We start from the raw sequence: 17,430 nt of genomic DNA, 5'->3' as shown, positions 1-17,430 counted from the left end.
TATGAATGTACATTTATGCATATACTTTTGATTTTAGGAAGTATGCGTGGAAATGGTTTTCCTGCCCTAACTCTTCTCTGGGGAACGCCTCTTTCAAATCGTGTAAAAGTATGCATGAAATTGCTCCTGGATTACATCATTGCCATCTTCACAGGCTATGCAGAGGATTTTGTTTAATGTATTATTTATTCCTTATCTAATGGGATGTTGCTTTGAGCTTCTTGGAATTGAGGCCTATAAATTAATTAATTTGACTTAATTAAATTACATTTCTTTTCACTCTTTAGTCAGTGGCATTCGGAAGCTGTTAAAGTACTAGATGAGATTAAGGAAAAGTAATGCACCGCACTCATAGTCCGCAATCCAGCAGCAGCTGTTTGCCAGTTAGGAGAGCAGAAGATAGCACACGGAATCTGACTGGAGTGGAAAAGTCCTCAGCCTTCAGGCTGGCCCAGTACCTTAGGAGCGGGGCTGAGCATGGCCTTGTGGAGGGACCTGGGTTCAATTCCTGGCTTGGGCCTTCTGCTCACTGAGTAACTGCGACGTAGAGATGCTGCATAGGCAGCACTCACAGCCTCCCGGGGAAGGGAGTCACAGTCATCCTGCAAGTGTGATACCTAGTGGCCAGGGGCCATGATTGCAGGATTCTGGAAGGAGCCCTATTGAGTGGACTAAGGAAATCGGGAGGGGATATAGAATAGGGGAAAATCCCAGCCCTGATTCTGATTCAGCTAGAAGCCAAAGGCTGCAAAAGGAAGGTGCCAGGTAAAAAAAAAAAAAAAAAAAGTTCTTAGCTTTTTCAGTATTTAGCTCAATGTTACTCTTCAGAGCTAAACCTGCTAGTAGGACATTCCATGCGTGTGGTAAACTTTCAACATCCTATTAGTAAAAATCTAAAATGAGATTATCTCCCTTGTCATTGTCTCCATAACAGTCTACATGCCTCTTGTGCTGTTACATTTTGTGCGTTTGTTTGGACTGGGGCAGGAGGTGTTGCTTTAGGCTTCCAGCTTAATCAGCAATGATTATAGTACTAGGACAATTCATTTGCAACTAGCTAGCATTTTACCCCCATGTTTAATCTTTTCCCCCCTCCAGTCTAGCCCATGCTTGGCCTGGGTAACAGACCATGGCTGCCTCGGGGGCTCCTGGTCCATGGGCACCCTGAGTTGGGCCACTAGGTGGCACCAGTGTGCAATGACCAAAACTCCAACCTACGCCCTCACCCGAGGGCTGTGGCACCACCTCCACAGCATCACCAACCCCGGCCAGCTTGAGGAGCAGAAGCCTTCTTTTATTAAACAGTTGTGTTTAAGCATTTCATCAGTAACTAATCATCTGCTTCTTAGCAAAATATAAATATACAGGAAGCTTAACCTTACAACTTTCTACATCCTTCTGCCAGAGCTAAATTTACTAAAGGATTTTCCCATTGTATCCCTACAGAAAAGTGGTTGCCATACGTCTCCCCTGCTCCGTCACCCTCTGGGCTTTTAACTCCTAAGTCCTTGGGCCTGGAGAATCCTCCCAGCGAGCTTGAGTTAAAAAGCCAGCGACTGTATCAAACCTGGGGAGTTTTCATTGTAATAGCCATGACCCTTATCATCCCTTTCCTGATATGCAGAGCTGCTGGCCTGATGTCACCAACATCTGGAATGAGGCAGAAGTACACTAAGCATGGCCCCCCCCCCATGATACCAGTCCGAACAGTGTCAGAAGTAAAAAAACAAAATGGGCTGCTCAGAAACAATACATCCCCCAACTCCATGCAATGGAAACAGTGCATGCAAATCTATTTAAGGGATGCTCAGACCACTTCTTGGCATTTCCCACCCCCAGCCAGATGGGTTTTCAGGATATTCCTAATGAATATGCATACGATATTTGCATGCATAGGAGGTACTGCATGCAAATAAATCTCATGCATACTCATGAATGTATCCTGAAAATTTGGGAAGTTGGGGGGGATTCACAAGGGCCGATTTGAGTTTCTCCTGATCCATCTCCTGCATATTCATTGTGGATATCCTGAAAACCCGACTTGCTGTGCGGTCCCCAGGACAGGTTTAGGAAGCTCTGCTTTAGGCAGCCTTTAAAAATAGGGGAAGCTTGTTACTTTTGGTTGGGAGTTGCATGATAGAATAAAAAAGGAGGATTTGATCAAGCTCAATTTTTTTGTCACCAAGTGAAAGCAATTTTTTTAGATATTTGTTTATAAAGTAAAGAACATCCAATGGGGAGATCAAGTCCATCTGCCTGTGAGCCTGGTTCAACAGACAGACCAGTGAAACAGTTTGCAGTAACAGTGGAGATGGAACAGTTGAAATGTTTGGGTGGCACTGCTTTCCTGTTTTCAGCTTCCCTGTCCTTTCATCTCCTTCCGGTCAGCATTAGCGCCCGGTATCTGACTGCTGCCTGCACTGAGCAGGCTCTATGCACACAAAATGGTGGGCATGAGGTCTACATCCATGGAAACTGAATCAGCCTGCGGTACCTGTAGGACAAAGTGTCTGCTGGTTCTACGGTTATGGTGCCGAATGAACGCTGTTCCCATCCATGCATAGACCCGGTGGGAGTGCAAAATCTTTAGTTATTAAAAATGTCAAAATTTAGGCCAGAGGAAGTAATGGAGGCTTGTGGCTGTGGCAGCAGTCTGGCCTGGAGTTTCTCCAGCCAAGGGCAGACCTGAATGTCCTAGACAGTGAATACAAGGCACATATGTATGTCGGTGACTCGGACTTTAAGCTGCTGTATGGGTGGAGTAGAAAGCAGTATTGGAGTTTCTGTGAGGAGGTGCACAACCCTAGGGGCTGATGCAATAATGTTCGCAGAAAGCGGGCGCTGACTTTTCAGCGCCCGCTTTCTTAACGCACGCATGGTGCCCACAAGGGCGCCATGCAATATGTAAATTAGGGGGTTGCGCTAGGAAGGAGGCGCTAGGGTCGCGACCCACCGCGGCTGCTGGTTATAAAGACCGACACCGGTAAACTCGGCCTCTGTTTTCATAACCTGCCTGTCTGCCAGTAATGAAAATGGCCACCGAGTTTATCGGTGGCCATTTTCATTTCTGGCAGAAGGGCAGTCATGAAAACCGAAGCCGAGTTTACCGGCGTTGGTCTTCATAACTCGGGGTCTGCCGAGTTAGTTTATTTTATTTTTTTTACTTTATAAAAGAAGTACAGAAAAGCAGTTTTTTCTGCACTTTTTTTTTTTTTTTACCTGTGCTCAGCTATTAACGCCTGCTCCAGGCTCATTCATATGCATTTGATGAGCGCTATCTCACTCACTCTGCGTCCAACAGGCACTAATCCCCCTATTGCATTAGGGGGTGGATTAGCACCTATTTAACCTGCGTCCGACTGTGGGTTATACAGTGCACTCAGCTGAGCACACTGTATTGCATCGGCCCCTAAGTTTGTACCTGAGGCAATGGAGGGTAAAGTGACTTGCCCAAGGTCACAAGGAGCGACAGCAGGACTTGAACCCTGGTCACCTGGTTTTATAGCCCACTGCTCTAACCACTAGCCTATAATGCATGACAGGGTAAGTTATAATTCTTTGACAATAACACCTTTCTAAAGCGAAGTTCACAAGCTAGTTGGGTTAAATTTCTAGTCTGCTCAGCTCTATTTAAAGCAGTTTTAAACGTTAGGCTGTTATGATGCAGTGTCATTTAACATCATTGTCTTACCTCATCTTTGTTGTCCAGTCCAAACTTTGACATGTCAATGGTAAAGTAATGTTTGTTTGGCAAGACGATTTCAATGCTTTCAATCTGAAATTCAAACATATGCTGCTTGGTTACTTATGAAGAATCTTTAACCCTGTCCAGTGATTGGTGCTGGTGCTGCCTGCCGGAAAACCTGGGTTTTCTCCTTGTTCAGGCCTCATGCAGGGTTGCAGAAGATAGCGCTCACAGACCCTGAGCGGTTTTGAGCCGAGTACTGCCCTCTGGGGACTGGTTCTTGGCTGCTTTGAGAACAACAGGCAGGGTTGGATTTAAAAGTTTGGTGCCTATGGGCATTTAGGGAGACACCCTCCCTCCCTTCACCTGAATCCTCCCCTTCCTAAATGCTCCCTGCCCCACCTGGGACTTCCCCATGGTCCCGTGTCTTCCCTCATCGGTGGATGTTCCCAGCAGCAGTCCCCATCCCACAGGCTTACTGTTACCTAGGAAGTCTGTGCAAGGGGCAGGGCAGCTGCAGAGCGTGTGCCAGCTCACAGGCACCATGCTGACGTTTCTTTTTTCTTGCTACGAGGAATGCCAACTGACCATAGGCATGGATGGCAGCATAGCATCTTTAAAATCTGGCACCGTAGGCAGCTGCCTATGCCAAAGTCTGGGCATAGGTAGCTGGAAGATACCAGTATATTCTGTGCTCATGCGGAAGGAAGACAAAATGGAAGTCATGTGTTGGGCATGCTGTGTGCTGATGGAAAAAAAATGAGGTAGGTCATAGTATTATAACACAGAAAATGACAGCAGAAAAAGACCAAGAATAAAAAAAAAAAAAAAAGACTAGAGGATACTCCAGGAAATGGAGGGGAGAGAGGACTGGCAGTGTAAAGCAATGACTTACTTTTTTCGCAGCCCTCCTCCAGAGACGGACATCGACGGAGATGGATCGCGGCTCCCCTGCCTCCCGGCGAAGATGGATGCCTGCACGGGCGAAAGCGGCCCCTGTGCGTGCAATTGGGCCGCTCAAGACGTGATGTCACATGTCGTGACGCCAAACGTCGTGACGTCACGCCTTGAGCAGCCCAATTGCACGCACAGGGGCCGCTTTCGCCTGTGCAGGCATCCATCTTCGCCTCCGGGAGGCAGGGGAGCCGCGACCCGTCTCTGCCGATGTCTGTCTCCGGAGGAGGGCTGCGAAAAGTAAGTCATTGCTTTACACTGCCAGTCCTCTCTCCCCTCCTCCCGGAAGCAAGGCTGCTTTACGCGCCTTGCTTTGGGAGGAGGGGAGAGAGGACTGGCAATCCCAAGCATAGGAGAACCGTCCACTTTGTTGCAACTTTTTTTTTTTTTCGCTTTTTCGCTTTTTTAGATGTTTTCCACTTTTGTTGCTTCGGGAGGAGGGGGGAGAGGACTGGGGCTGCCCCGGAGACCAGCACCCATTGACGCGGCCAGGGCAGGTGAGCGGGGGCTGGGGGTAAGTTTGCTGCCTACCCTTACCCCTGCCTCTTAACGCAGGGGTAAGGGTAGGCAGTAAGTTAGCAGGTTAAACGCGTGGCAAAATGGCAGGGTAAAAAAGCGATAGTCGGGGCGCGCGTTACTGTATGGGAGGGAATAGCTAATTCGATCGTTTACATCTAATATACATGCCGCGGGCGGAAGGGGTTACCCGGTGATTTAAAGAGGCGGTAAGAATCGGTTAAAGGGGATTGTGTATCGCAGGAAGGGCTAACACGGCCGGAAAGTGAGTAGAAAGCGGGTTAAGAGCGGGGTAACCGCGGCCGCACTTTACTGTATTGACCTGTATGATAGTGAATTATTATTCATGGACCAACGGTAGGCATTAAGAAAAAGAAACCATTTTCAGGAGCAAAGAGTCACCGAGGACAAAGTATTGAAATATATTTTGAGTGTGGAAATGATCTGAGAGCTTTTCAAATCAGGTTTAAATTAAGAAAATTAGAAGCTAGCCACAGAACGCTGCTAATTAAAGAACTGGTTTCTTTTGGCTTCACAGCAGCTTTTATGCACATTTTCAGCGCATGGAGTGTGTGCATCGGGACAGACTGAGCAGGCTGTGTGTGGGGGCCGAATGATCAGGAAGCTTGTGCACTTCAGTACAGAGAAACACCTACCTCGGGGATTCTTTTCAGGCACAGCACCTGAATATCATAGAGCGTCTTCTGGACAGAGGGCGAGTATTCTCCTGTGTCAGAGGGGCCAGCAAACTTCTCTAGAACACTCTCCCACACCGTTTTCCTTGAAAATAAGGCACATACATATCATGTTGACCTTGTGGTATCTGAAATTCAGATGACGGGTGTTATAACTGCAACAAACTGAGACAGGCAATTTCTGCTCTCTCTTCCCTTCTCTCCTCTGCCCTGCTTCCTCCCTGCCATGTGCTCCTCTGACTCTCTCTCTCTCTTCTTCCCTTCTCACCCCTGTAGCCCTCTGTCCTTCTTCCTTCTGTCCTTTGCCTTCCCCCCCCTTCCTTATAAAAACACCGTGGCAGCACTACAGCACTTCAAAGTTCGTCATGAGAGAGGATGCAGCCGCTGTCCCTCACACAGTTTCCTGCCATTGCTTCTCAAATCATGGGGGGGGGGCGCGGGGGGGTATGCATAAGACACAAGCCAGGCCTCTTCCTTTCTCACGGCACATTTAAAATACTCCGTGGGTTAGAGCAGAGACGGGGGCTTGTAAGCCACATGAACGCTGAGACTACTTTGCTGCACCTCATCTCTTGGGTCCTATATTTGAATCTAATACACATTCGCAGTTCCCTTGAATAACCTTGTGCATGACATTTTGCATGCCGCCAAATTTGTGAGCATGAAGGTTTAAAAAATAATTATAATAATAACAAAAGAGTGACTCTACTGTCCCTTTTTCCAAGGCCCCATTCAATAAGCTTTGCCTCCCATTCTGTATCTCCATCAATCTCCCTCAGACACCTAATGGTTTCCTTTAATAGTGCTTTCTTTGTTATTTACTGATTTATAGAGCTTCTTTGTAATAGGAAAGCATTGGCCAAGGGTGAAAAAACAACATTAAAATTCAGATGTAGCACGGACTAAAACAATTATTCTTACCATGACAAGAGTTAGACATTGGTAAGTAAGTATGAAAGAAACTGACTCGCATCTTACTCCTTCCTTTTTCAGAACTGCAGCTTGGCATTTTAATTGTATGTATTTAATCAGTGTTATACAATGTTTATTGTGCTAAAATATTCTGTAATGGCTTTCTATAGACCAATATTAGATAGTCACAACGATTATCAAGTTCAGCACAACAGAAGATTTAAAAAAGGTACCACACAGGCCATGCCAGTTGCTTTTCAGCATTGTTTTCTGCTCCAATAGAGACTGATGTTCTACTTGTTTATTGATTAAGGAGCCTATGCACTCCAAAAATGATGTGCGATCACTAAACATTTACCGTGCACGTTAAAATGCATGTTTGTAATGAATAGGTCCTATTAGAAATAATGGGTGCTGTCCTACATAATGTGCATTTTTGCTTTCTAATGCATAACACGCTTTTGTGTAATTGCAAAGGAGCAGTAAAAAAATGACAGCAGTGAGTACAAGCTATTATCACACACATTAGCCCATGAACATGTAACTTCTAGGTGTCTGTGAGCTAAATAGGATAGATGTGTTAAATTGAGCATGTGTAATTTATTTTCTTTATGGCTCTGTCCCCTTGCTGAAATCTTGTATAAAAATAAGCCTAGCACTTGGGGCTGCTTGAAGGCAAAAGTGGGAGAGCATCTGGACCTCTGGGATGGAGGTGAAAAGAGAACAGAGAGCTGCAGGAGAGGACAAACCAGATATGAGGGTGGTTTTCTACATCTACCGAGTCAATAAGGATCTTAACAGAGTTGAGTGATAAAATGGGGTTGGTAAGAGAAGCATGGAAGAGCTGACCCAGGAAGTAATCTGGCTGCCCTGATTCAGAAGATCACTAACATTTGATCATTCCCTGAACTCATGAACATCATGTAATATAGATCCAGCAATGACACAGGCAACCAGGGCCTCAATGCTGACAGAACAAAGTTCTGTACTCAAATCAATGCAATTGGACAGCTCAAAGAAGCTTTTGAGGCTTAAACCACTGATTCTGGAGGCCAAGGTCAAGTCTTAGAATGCTACTGTGGTCTTTAACAATGTCAATGGTAGCAAAGATCTTTGTTTTCTGTTAACTTAGTGCTTGGAAGTACATTTGCACTGTGTAATAAATATGGATATATTTTTGAAGTGCTCAGGTGTGTTGGTGTCTCTCCTCTGTCACCTCCTCCTCTCTCTCTGCCACTCTCTCCTCCTTTGCCTCTGCCTGTCCTCTATTCTGTATCGCCCATATCATCTCATGTTGCAGCAGCTACATCTCCTTCATTTATTCTCTCAAAACATCCCTATCATGCCACATCCATCCTGCTGATGCCAGAAAGGGAAATCTGACAGCCCTGATTCTGGAGGCCACAAGCATCCAACCATCCCACTCAACATGCCCTATAATGTTGAAGCTAGAACTGGTTGTAGCCCTGGTGATGCCCTGTGTGGATGATATGAAGAATTGGTGGGCTTCTCTGGGGCAGCCCCATGGGAACAGAGAATCAGTTGAAGGTGCCCCCCCCCCCCCCCCCCAATATGGTGCTAGGCTTGCATGGGAGAGAGAATGCTAAATAACACATTCTGGGAGAGCCTCAATGGTCTAAAAGAAAACAAAAAAAGCTATGTATTCAATCAAAACAAAAATTGTTGCCCTCAAAGAAACTTTCAATGCCCACACTACTGTTCTGGCTCAAGATTTAGAATGCTTGTACCATTCTTTGAATGAACTAACCACATTCATAAAAACAACAATCATTATAATCATGCCACTGTATTGTGGAACAGCTCTTCATTAGACACGGTGGGGCTGATGCAATAAAGAGCACCCAGCCTAGCCCAAGGGTTTAAGTGTGGTTGGGTGCTCATTTTGGACACGCTAGACTAGTGCCCGATGCAGTAAGGAGATTAGAGCATCCAAAACGCGCTCCCTAACAAATGTGTACCCAATAGCGCCCGGCAGATGTAAATTCCATTTAGATAAGGGCATTAAATATTACCCCCCCTCCCCCCATGCTGGACGTCCAATGCACACCTTTTAATGCAGCAAATTTAACTCCAGCCTCAGAGGTGGATTAAAGTCAACTCGCAGTCAAGGGCTCATGAAAAAAAATAAAAAATAGGGTTCTCTGTGTGTCCTCCTTAGAATCAACGTGACAGTTTAGTTTTCTACTTGCAGTGGAAAAAAATAAAAGTATATTTTGACTTGATTAAAAGAAACCCATTACAATCGGGCGCCCAATGCAATAAACTATTGAGCGCTTCAGACGCATGGTTTTCCTTTAGCGCACCCGTTTTAATGTTGCCTCTCATTTAAATGTTGCAGCGGGCGCCCAGGGGATGTGGCTGTGTGCATGTTTTACTGCATTGGCCCCATTAAGGGGCTGATTTTCATACTACCTACATAACTGCACAGTCCACAGGTACTTTTTACTCAGTCTTTGCACCAATTTTCAGTGAAATTATGTGTGTAGTTTCACTATGAAAACCACCCAAGGAAAATTTATCCACAAAGATTTTCACCTACTTCTGCTGTGCATATATTTTCTGACTAAAACAATATACATAGTTTTGAAAATCCAAAATTATACATGTCGGTCCTTCCTAGACAACCTTGCCCCAGGAATGCCTCCACTACAATGCTGGGAAAAGTATACATGTGGAATTATATAAGAAAATTATTCCTTACCTGCTAATTTTCGTTCCTGTAGTACCATGGATCAGTCGAGACGGTGGGTTATATCCCCCATCCAGCAGATGGAGTCAGACAAAGCTTCGGAGGGTGCTGCCTTATAAACCAGTGCACCCTCTGACACTCTTCAGTATACAGAATATCAAAGCAGTAGACACAGAAGAGGATGGATCAAGAAAACCAACGTATAACTACGAAAAACAGTGCATATCTAATAAAAACACCAACTGGTGCCAAATAGCAAACTCGCAAAAAGAACTATTGAACAGCCCCATAACAGAGCGGCTACCACAGGAGTAGGTGAAAACAGAGGAGCGAACGCGAAGGAAAGTCGAGCAGTAGACCCCAAAAAATTCCCAGAATCCTTAGGGAGGGCATCTGGACTGATCCATTGTACTACAGGAACGAAAATTAGCAGGTAAGGAATAATTTTCTTTTTCCTGTACGTACCAGGATCAGTCCAGACGGTGGGATGTACCAAAGCTTCCCTACGTAGGGTGGGCCCTTGATAGCCCTGCTCAAATGACTCTGTCGCCAAAGTAGCTGAAAGTCGGCGACTGGAGATGTAAACGGTAGTGCCTAGCAAAGGTATGCAACAATTTCCAGGTCACCGCTCGACAGATCTCCTGAGATGAGACGGACTGGTGCTCTGCCCAGGATGCAGCCTGAGACCGAAGAGAATGCGCCCTGATGCCCAAGGGGGGCTGTCGACCCGCACCTATACACACTGTCACACTAGCCTCTTTGAGCCAGCAAGCGATCGTTGTCTTCGTAGGCTTGAATCCTTTCTTTGGGCTAGACCAAAGGACAAACAAATGGTCCGACAGACGAAAATCATTAGTGACCTCCAGGTAATGAATCAGGATGCGCTTGATATCAAGTTTAAGGAGATCTCGTGGATCATCGGCGGAGAAAGATGGGAGTTCCACAGTCTGATTCATATGAAATGCAGAAACCTCCTTAGGCAGGAACGAGGGCACTGTGCGCAAGGAGACACCAGGGTCTGTGAAACGGAGGTAAGGTTCTCTGCAGGACAGTGCCTGGAGTTCGGAAACCCAGCGGGCAGAACAAATGGCCATGAGGAAAATAGTCTTTAGGGTGAGGTCCTTGAGGGTAGCAGCGTGCATAGGCTCGAAGGGAGGGCCGCCCAAAATCCGGAGAACTAAGTTGAGGTTCCAGGAAGGACAAGGAGCCTGAACCGGGGGCCTCAGGTGTTTCACTCCCTTGAGGAACCGGACAATATCTGGGTGAGAGGAAAGCGAGAGTCCCTCCTGGAGATGGACCAAGGATCCAAGGGCAGAAACCTGGACCCTCAGAGAGTTCTAAGTGAGGCCCTTCTCTAGACCTGCCTGGAGGAATGCGAGAATCTGAGGCACTGAAGCCGTACGCAGTCTGCTGCCTGGGAAGTGCACCAGGATTCGAAGACCTTCCAAACTCGTACATAAGCGATGGACGTTGAAGTCTTCCTAGTCTTGAGAAGAGTCAAAACTACGGCCTCCGGGTATCCACGGCATCTCAGTCTACGCCTATCAAAAGCCTGGTCGAAAAATACTGGACCTTGATGAAGTAGGTGTGACAGGTGTCCCAGATGGAGAGGACCATCCACCGCGAACCAAGGGCGTCGGGGCCATTCCGGTGCCACCTGAATCACCAGACCTTGGTGGGCCTCTATTCTCCGGAGAACCTTGCTCACTAAGGGCCACAGTGGGAACACGTAGAGGAGGAGGTGATGTGGCCATGGAAGGACTAGCGCATCCATGCCTTCTGCCCCATGCTCCCTTCTGCGACTGAAGAACCGCGGTGCATTTGTATTGTGGAAGGTGGCCATGAGATCCAGACGAGGGGTCCCCCAATGATGAATGAGAAGCTGCATCGCCTCTTCAGAGAGTTCCCACTCCCCGGGATCTAAACATTGTCGACTTAAGAAGTCTGCCTGTATGTTGTCTACTCCGCAATGTGGGAGGCCGCCAGTCGAGAGAGATGGACCTCCGCCCACGCCATCAACTTGTCCATTTCCAACGAGACATGATGACTTCTTGTGCCCCCCTGGCGCTTGATATATGCTACAGTGGTCGCGTTGTCCGAGAGAATCCTGACTGCCCGATGATGAACGAGGAGTAGGAAGTTTCTCAGTGCCAGACAGACTGCTCTTGTTTCCAAGCGATTGATCGGCCAAGTTGCCTGAGACTTCATCCACTGCCCCTGAACTGAACTCGTCTGGCACACTACCCCCCAGCTGGAGAGACTGGCATCTGTGGTGACTACCACCTAGTCTGGAATTTCCAAGGGCATTCCCTGCACCAAGTGGAACGGGTTGAGCCACCAAAGCAGGCTGCCTCTGGCCTGCTGGGGGAGTGGGAGGATGGTCTGATACTCCTGCGACACCAGTTTCCAGCGAGAGAGTAACGCTGTCTGCAGTGGACGCATATGCGCAAATGCCCAGGGTACTAGATCGATAGTGGATGCCATGGATCCCAGGACCTGTAGATAATTCCAGGCTGTGGGAGAGGAGAAGCAAGAGAAGCGCTGAACCTGCACCAAGAGCGACTGGGGCCGATCTGGTCACAGAAAGACTTTGCCCATCGCCGTATCGAACAGCGCTCCCAGGAAATCCAGAGATTGTGATGGAACAAGACTGCTCTTGGCGAAGTTGACAACCCAACCGAGAGATTGTAGGAGATGTTCAACTCTGTCGACCACCCTGTGACCCTGATTCAAGGTCTTTGCTCAGATGAGCCAGTCGTCCAGATATGGGTGAACCAGAATTCCCTCTCGTCGGAGAGCTGCCTCCACCACCAACATTACCTTCGTGAATATATGGGGAGCGGTAGCCAGCCAAAAGGTAGAGCTTGAAACTGAAAATGCTGAACTAGAATCTTGAAGCGGAGGAAATGCTGGTGCGCTTTGAGGATGAGAATGTGAAGATAAGCCTCAGTCAGATCCAGGGAGGCAAGGAATTCTCCCTGATGCACTGCAGCGATCACCGAGTGTAAAATCTCCATCCTATAATGAGGGACCTTGAGTGACTTGTTGACCACCTTGAAGTCCAAAATTGGGCGGAAGGATCCCTCTTTTTTGGGGACCACAAAGTAGACCGAATAATGGCCTGAGCCCAGTTCCATGGGCAGTACTGGAAGGATTGCTCCGAGAGCTAGAAGTCTGTCGAGAGTCTGTCGTACAATGAGCTGCTTTTGGGGTGGTCCGCAAGGAGAGAAGAGAAATCTGTCTCTTGGGGGTTGAGCAAAATCCAGTGTGTAGCCGTGCCTTAAAATGTCTAGGACCCACAAATCCAACGTGATCTGGATCCACTCCTCGTAGAAAAGAGAAATACGTCCCCCGATCCTGGGGGTCGGGGAGTGGGTCAGTCTGGCATCATTGCGAGGACTTGGAGGGAGCCCCTTGGGCCACCCCGTCCCTTGCCGGTCTGTGGCCTTGAAAGGAACGGGACCAAGACTGAGATCGGGAAGAGGCGTCCGAGGCATCGTCTGTCTAGTGGTGCGGAAACGGCGTTGACCGAAGGACCAGTTTCTGGAGGTATTGAACGATCTCGAGGCTCGGGGCCGATCTTCTGGAAGTCGATGTACCGTATTCTCTCCGAGGGACTTGATAATCTGGTCCAAATCATCCCCAAAAAGGAATTTCCCTTTAAATGGAAGAGATCCCAACCGCGTCTTGGATGAGGAATCTACCGACCAGTTGCGGAGTCAGAGGAGACGGCGGGCCGAGACTGCCGAGACCAGTGATATGGCTAGAACTCTGAGGAGGTCATACAGGGCATTTGCTCCATAGACTATGATGGCCTCCAGATGGTCTGCCTATCTTGCTTCCTCCGGCGGTAGCTCCTGTGAGGTAAGGAGCTGCTGAACCCAGCGAAGTCCCACTCTTTGTGCAAGCGAGCTACAGATGGTGGCTCGGACTCCCAGCACGGAAACCTCAAACATCCTTTTGAGATAGACTTCTAGCTTCCTGTCCTGCTGATCTCGCAGAGCCATGCCTCCTGTCACCGGAATGGTCGTATGCTTCGTGACAGCCGAAACTGTGGAATCGACCTTTGGGACCTTAAGTAGTTCTATGAAGTCCTCAGGGAAAGGGTATAGTTTGTCCATTGCCCTGCTGACCTTCAGTGAGGCTTCAGGCGAATCCCTTTCCCTAGCCAACAATTGAAGGAAGGTAGGATGGGTAGGAAAGGCCCTGGTCGGAGGGCGGAGACCCGCCAGCACTGGGTCTCACTTCTTCCCCAAAGTAGTGGGGCCAGGTGGATCCTTGGGGTCCTCAATGTCCAGTTCTTGTAGGATATGTGGGATAAGGGTGTCCAACTCATCTCTCTGAAAGATGCGGAGCACCCTACTGTCGTCCCCTTCCATCTGGGCCGCAAGCAGGGGATCATCCAATGCAGGGTCTGGCACCAAGTCTACCCCTCCCGCAGGGGAGAGAGCCAGACCACCCGGGAAGACCCCTGAGGGGCCCCCAGTGCCCCCCCAACTGGGGCCTCTACTCCCTGGGGAACTCCCACAGAAGGAGGATCAGCTTCCCTGAGTACTTTGGGAGGCGGAGACCCTGTCGCGGAATCCAGGGGCTGGGACATTCTGGCCAGATATGCATTGTGCATGAGGAGCACAAAGTCTGTGGAAAACGGAGGCGGGCCCTGGGGGGGGGGGGCAAAGCAGGGGGATCCCCAGGAGGTAAAAAGGTCCTAAAAGTGCAGAAACATCTTCCGAATCCTCTCCTGAGAGCGGCGATGCAGCTGGCTCTGAATCCAAAATGGCCACCATTCCCGCGCTAAGTGGGATTGGAGCCGGCCTCTGCCTGTGCAGGCGCGCTTGGACGCGCGAAACAGAACGTCCCATCAGCTGCAAGGTGCCCTCCCCACCAGGGAGACACCTCGTGCAGATCCCCTTGCGGGAGAGCCGTGATCCCGGCTCCCCGCATGCTGCACATCTGAAAGCCCTCGGCATGGAAGGAGGGGGGGGGGGGGGGGGAGAGCCGCAAGGAATAACAGGCAGTGCTGCGGGGAGCGGGAAAGCGCCTCCACTTACAAACTCACCGACCCGGGAGATGCACTAGCGCCAGCAAAGGAATGTTACCTCTCTGCGGTCAGCAGCCCCAAGGAATGCGCTTTCTTGGGGCTGCGGGTTGGGACGCAGCAGGAGGGGGGGCAGAGGTTGAAACCTCCAACGTGCACCCCCAGTAGAGCTGCGTTAGAGAAAAAAACCCTAAAAGAAGCAAATAATCACACAAAAACGTACCCCAACAGCCAATGAGGGAAAGTAGACAGACAAGAGAGAAGGAACAGTTCTGTCGGCAAGTTAAAGCAGTATGATCTTTTTCTTTTTTTTAAATAACTTGATCCATCTAACAAAGCTTAAGAGAAGAAAGGAAAGAAACAGGTACTCTATCCAAGTACTGGGGAAACAGAGGTTCCCCTGCTCCTATCTGCTGGAGTCAGAAAGATACTGAAGAGTGTCAGAGGGTGCACTGGTTTATAAGGCAGCACCCTCCGAAGCTTCGTCTGACTCCATCTGCTGGACGGGGGACATAACCCACCGTCTGGACTGATCCTGGTACGTACAGGGAAACTTACTTTTACCCACATTGTTCTACCAGTGGAAATTGTTTTGAAAATTGCCCCCTAAAAACCTTGTAGAGTGTTACATCACCTTCATATTTCCGCCACAATGATTGTTGGCAGCTAAACTCTTTCGATAATATATGCTAAATATTGACATCTGATCTGAGACAGGTATTAACTATTATGGATTACCAAGTGCAAACTAGTTTAAGGGCATATTGCTCGTGTTTACCCCAGGGACAGGATCAGAGCTGGATGCTGATAGAGCATGCTGAAACTGAAGTCTTCTGTCTATACTGGCCATCTTCATCTTGGGTTGAGCCTCAGATGTTAGTAGCTGGCAGGACTTAAGATAGGAAGCAAAGACACACATAAGGGTACTGAAAGGCACTCTGAGGAGCAGGACAAATCTGCTGCAGGAATGAGAACAGAAGCATACCTACACAGACATGGACAAAGAAACAGAACAGAAAAGGACAAGACAAAACAGAATATATGGCCTGAGAGTATGGCCAATGAAAAGCTTCAGATTAAAGCCACAAGAACTATAGTCTGAGTGTATAGTGAAGACAAAAAGCAAGACAAGCCTATGACTAGGATCCAAGGCTCTGGCAGAAGCAGACTAGACAGGCAAGAATCAAGAATACATAAGCAAGACAAAACATGAGAGCAAAACTAGAACCATTTCAGGAACTGGATCTGAGACCAACCAAGCTATGGCAATGTGCATAGAGAGTCTGGGTTAAATGTGAAACAACAGGCCAAACGTGGCCTTTAGAAGGATGAACATGCCATAGAGCCAAGAGTACCTAGAGTGTCTAACCAACAGGCCATAGTGCTGGAGGACTACCCAGATAGTCAATAAGGCCCACTGCTGGTGGAAGGTAAGAACTGCCCTCACAGTTAGCCTGTGGAGGACAGCGTACCATGATATTTGTATGCATCCAATAAATCTGATGCTAATACTAACATGTCTTTTTTGGTCTGGTTTAGCATGCATGCAAGCGCCTTTGGGCATAGCTTGCTAATTTTTGTAGAAGCTAAGTTTTAGTGCATAGGCATCTATGTAATAAAGTTTAGGATAATTAGCTAAAAGTAGCATTTAATTCAGTATATTGAGTGCACACACCATGCAGCATCAAAATTTATGCCTTGAGAATGGCTGTAGGTCCACTTGCAGTTTACAACTGTAGAGAAGCAGCGGTCCTTCACCTCAGGAAGTGTGGTGAAACGGTCTTTAATGAAGCCTTCAAACCCAGACTGCGTTGTCTTCAGGACCTTCAAGTCTTTAATTCCAGATCGAATGACAGGAGGCTCTGTGCATAAAAACAGTTGAAAAATGGTAGTACACCTGCTCCATTAATCCATCTTTGCCAAACACAATTCTAGCACTTTTTCCTTGCAATATTCCATGAACATTCAGTTTTAATCATCAAAACAAACCCTGCCCAGAATCTCATCGCATAATGTGCTACAGAATCTAGAATCTTGAAGTAGGTCTGGTGGTACAGTGGCAAATGCTGTGCGCTGACATGCAGGAGACCTGCTTTCGGTTGCTGGGTCAGCTTGTCCACTCCTTGGGCTGACCAGGACTGGGGATACTGCAGCGATAGCCTTCACAGCCTCTGTGGGTGGGGGAAGTTCCTGTTAATGCTCAATGGAGACACCTAGTTAGGATCCATGTTAGCTGGGTTCTGGAGGGAACCATGCTTTCTGGCCCCTGTGTGTGGATTGTGTCTGCGATGACTAGGCTGAATTGGGAGAAGGATACAGAAAAGGAACCCCGGGAAGTTTCAAATGAAAGGTCCAGTCTAATACAGGCCAATTTCAATTGAGTTGGAAGCTCAAAAGAGCAAGAAGAAACTGTCAGATGATACTCTCAAGATAAAAAAAGATTAGCTCCATTTTTATGAAAAATAGAAAGACCAGCTCCATTCTTACACATCATAAACAATGAGACTGATTTTTGAAGTTTGAGCCTCGGCCTCATGGAAGCTAGTTGAAAAATCAAGTATGTCCATCTTTTTCGATCTTCTGATGGAACACTGTGCGGATTACATAATAAAGAAAATGAGAGTTTGAGTTTTTATTTGAATATCCAACAAATATTATATGTATGCATTTCATAGAGCATAATGTTGAAACACCCGGAGGACTGTCATTTGTTCACATTGCCTAGGTTAGTCCTGAGCAGCTTCACACAGATGAGGCATACGAGATAAGATTTCTGGGCTGCCATGCACAGGGAGGGACGTCTGCAGATAAAACAGACTTTTACTTAATAACCTGCTCCGATTGCACATATGTCAGGTTGACGCAGTAGGGTACCTGGACTGAATGCAAGTATTCCTAGGCGCAGAGTTGGGGAGGGGCA

At 47.7% G+C, this 17,430-nt stretch overlaps 1 protein-coding gene across 4 annotated transcripts in view; it reads right to left on the bottom strand.

Annotated features, from left to right (window-relative positions):
- Positions 1-17,430, bottom strand: part of LOC115099933 (uricase-like) — a 66,305-nt gene that overhangs the window by 3,658 nt on the left and 45,217 nt on the right. For all 4 annotated transcript variants that reach the window (XM_029617964.1, XM_029617962.1, XM_029617963.1 and 1 more), the window contains 3 exons: positions 16,186-16,372; positions 5,812-5,935; positions 3,692-3,775 (listed from right to left, as the gene is read on the bottom strand). In XM_029617964.1, the coding sequence (XP_029473824.1) occupies positions 3,692-3,775; positions 5,812-5,935; positions 16,186-16,372 (395 nt within the window). The remainder of the gene's footprint in view (positions 1-3,691; positions 3,776-5,811; positions 5,936-16,185; positions 16,373-17,430) is intronic.

The sequence above is a fragment of the Rhinatrema bivittatum genome, chromosome 10 (assembly GCF_901001135.1).
Source record: "Rhinatrema bivittatum chromosome 10, aRhiBiv1.1, whole genome shotgun sequence".
NCBI lineage: Eukaryota > Metazoa > Chordata > Amphibia > Gymnophiona > Rhinatrematidae > Rhinatrema > Rhinatrema bivittatum.
This window is presented reverse-complemented; position numbering and strand designations above follow the sequence as displayed.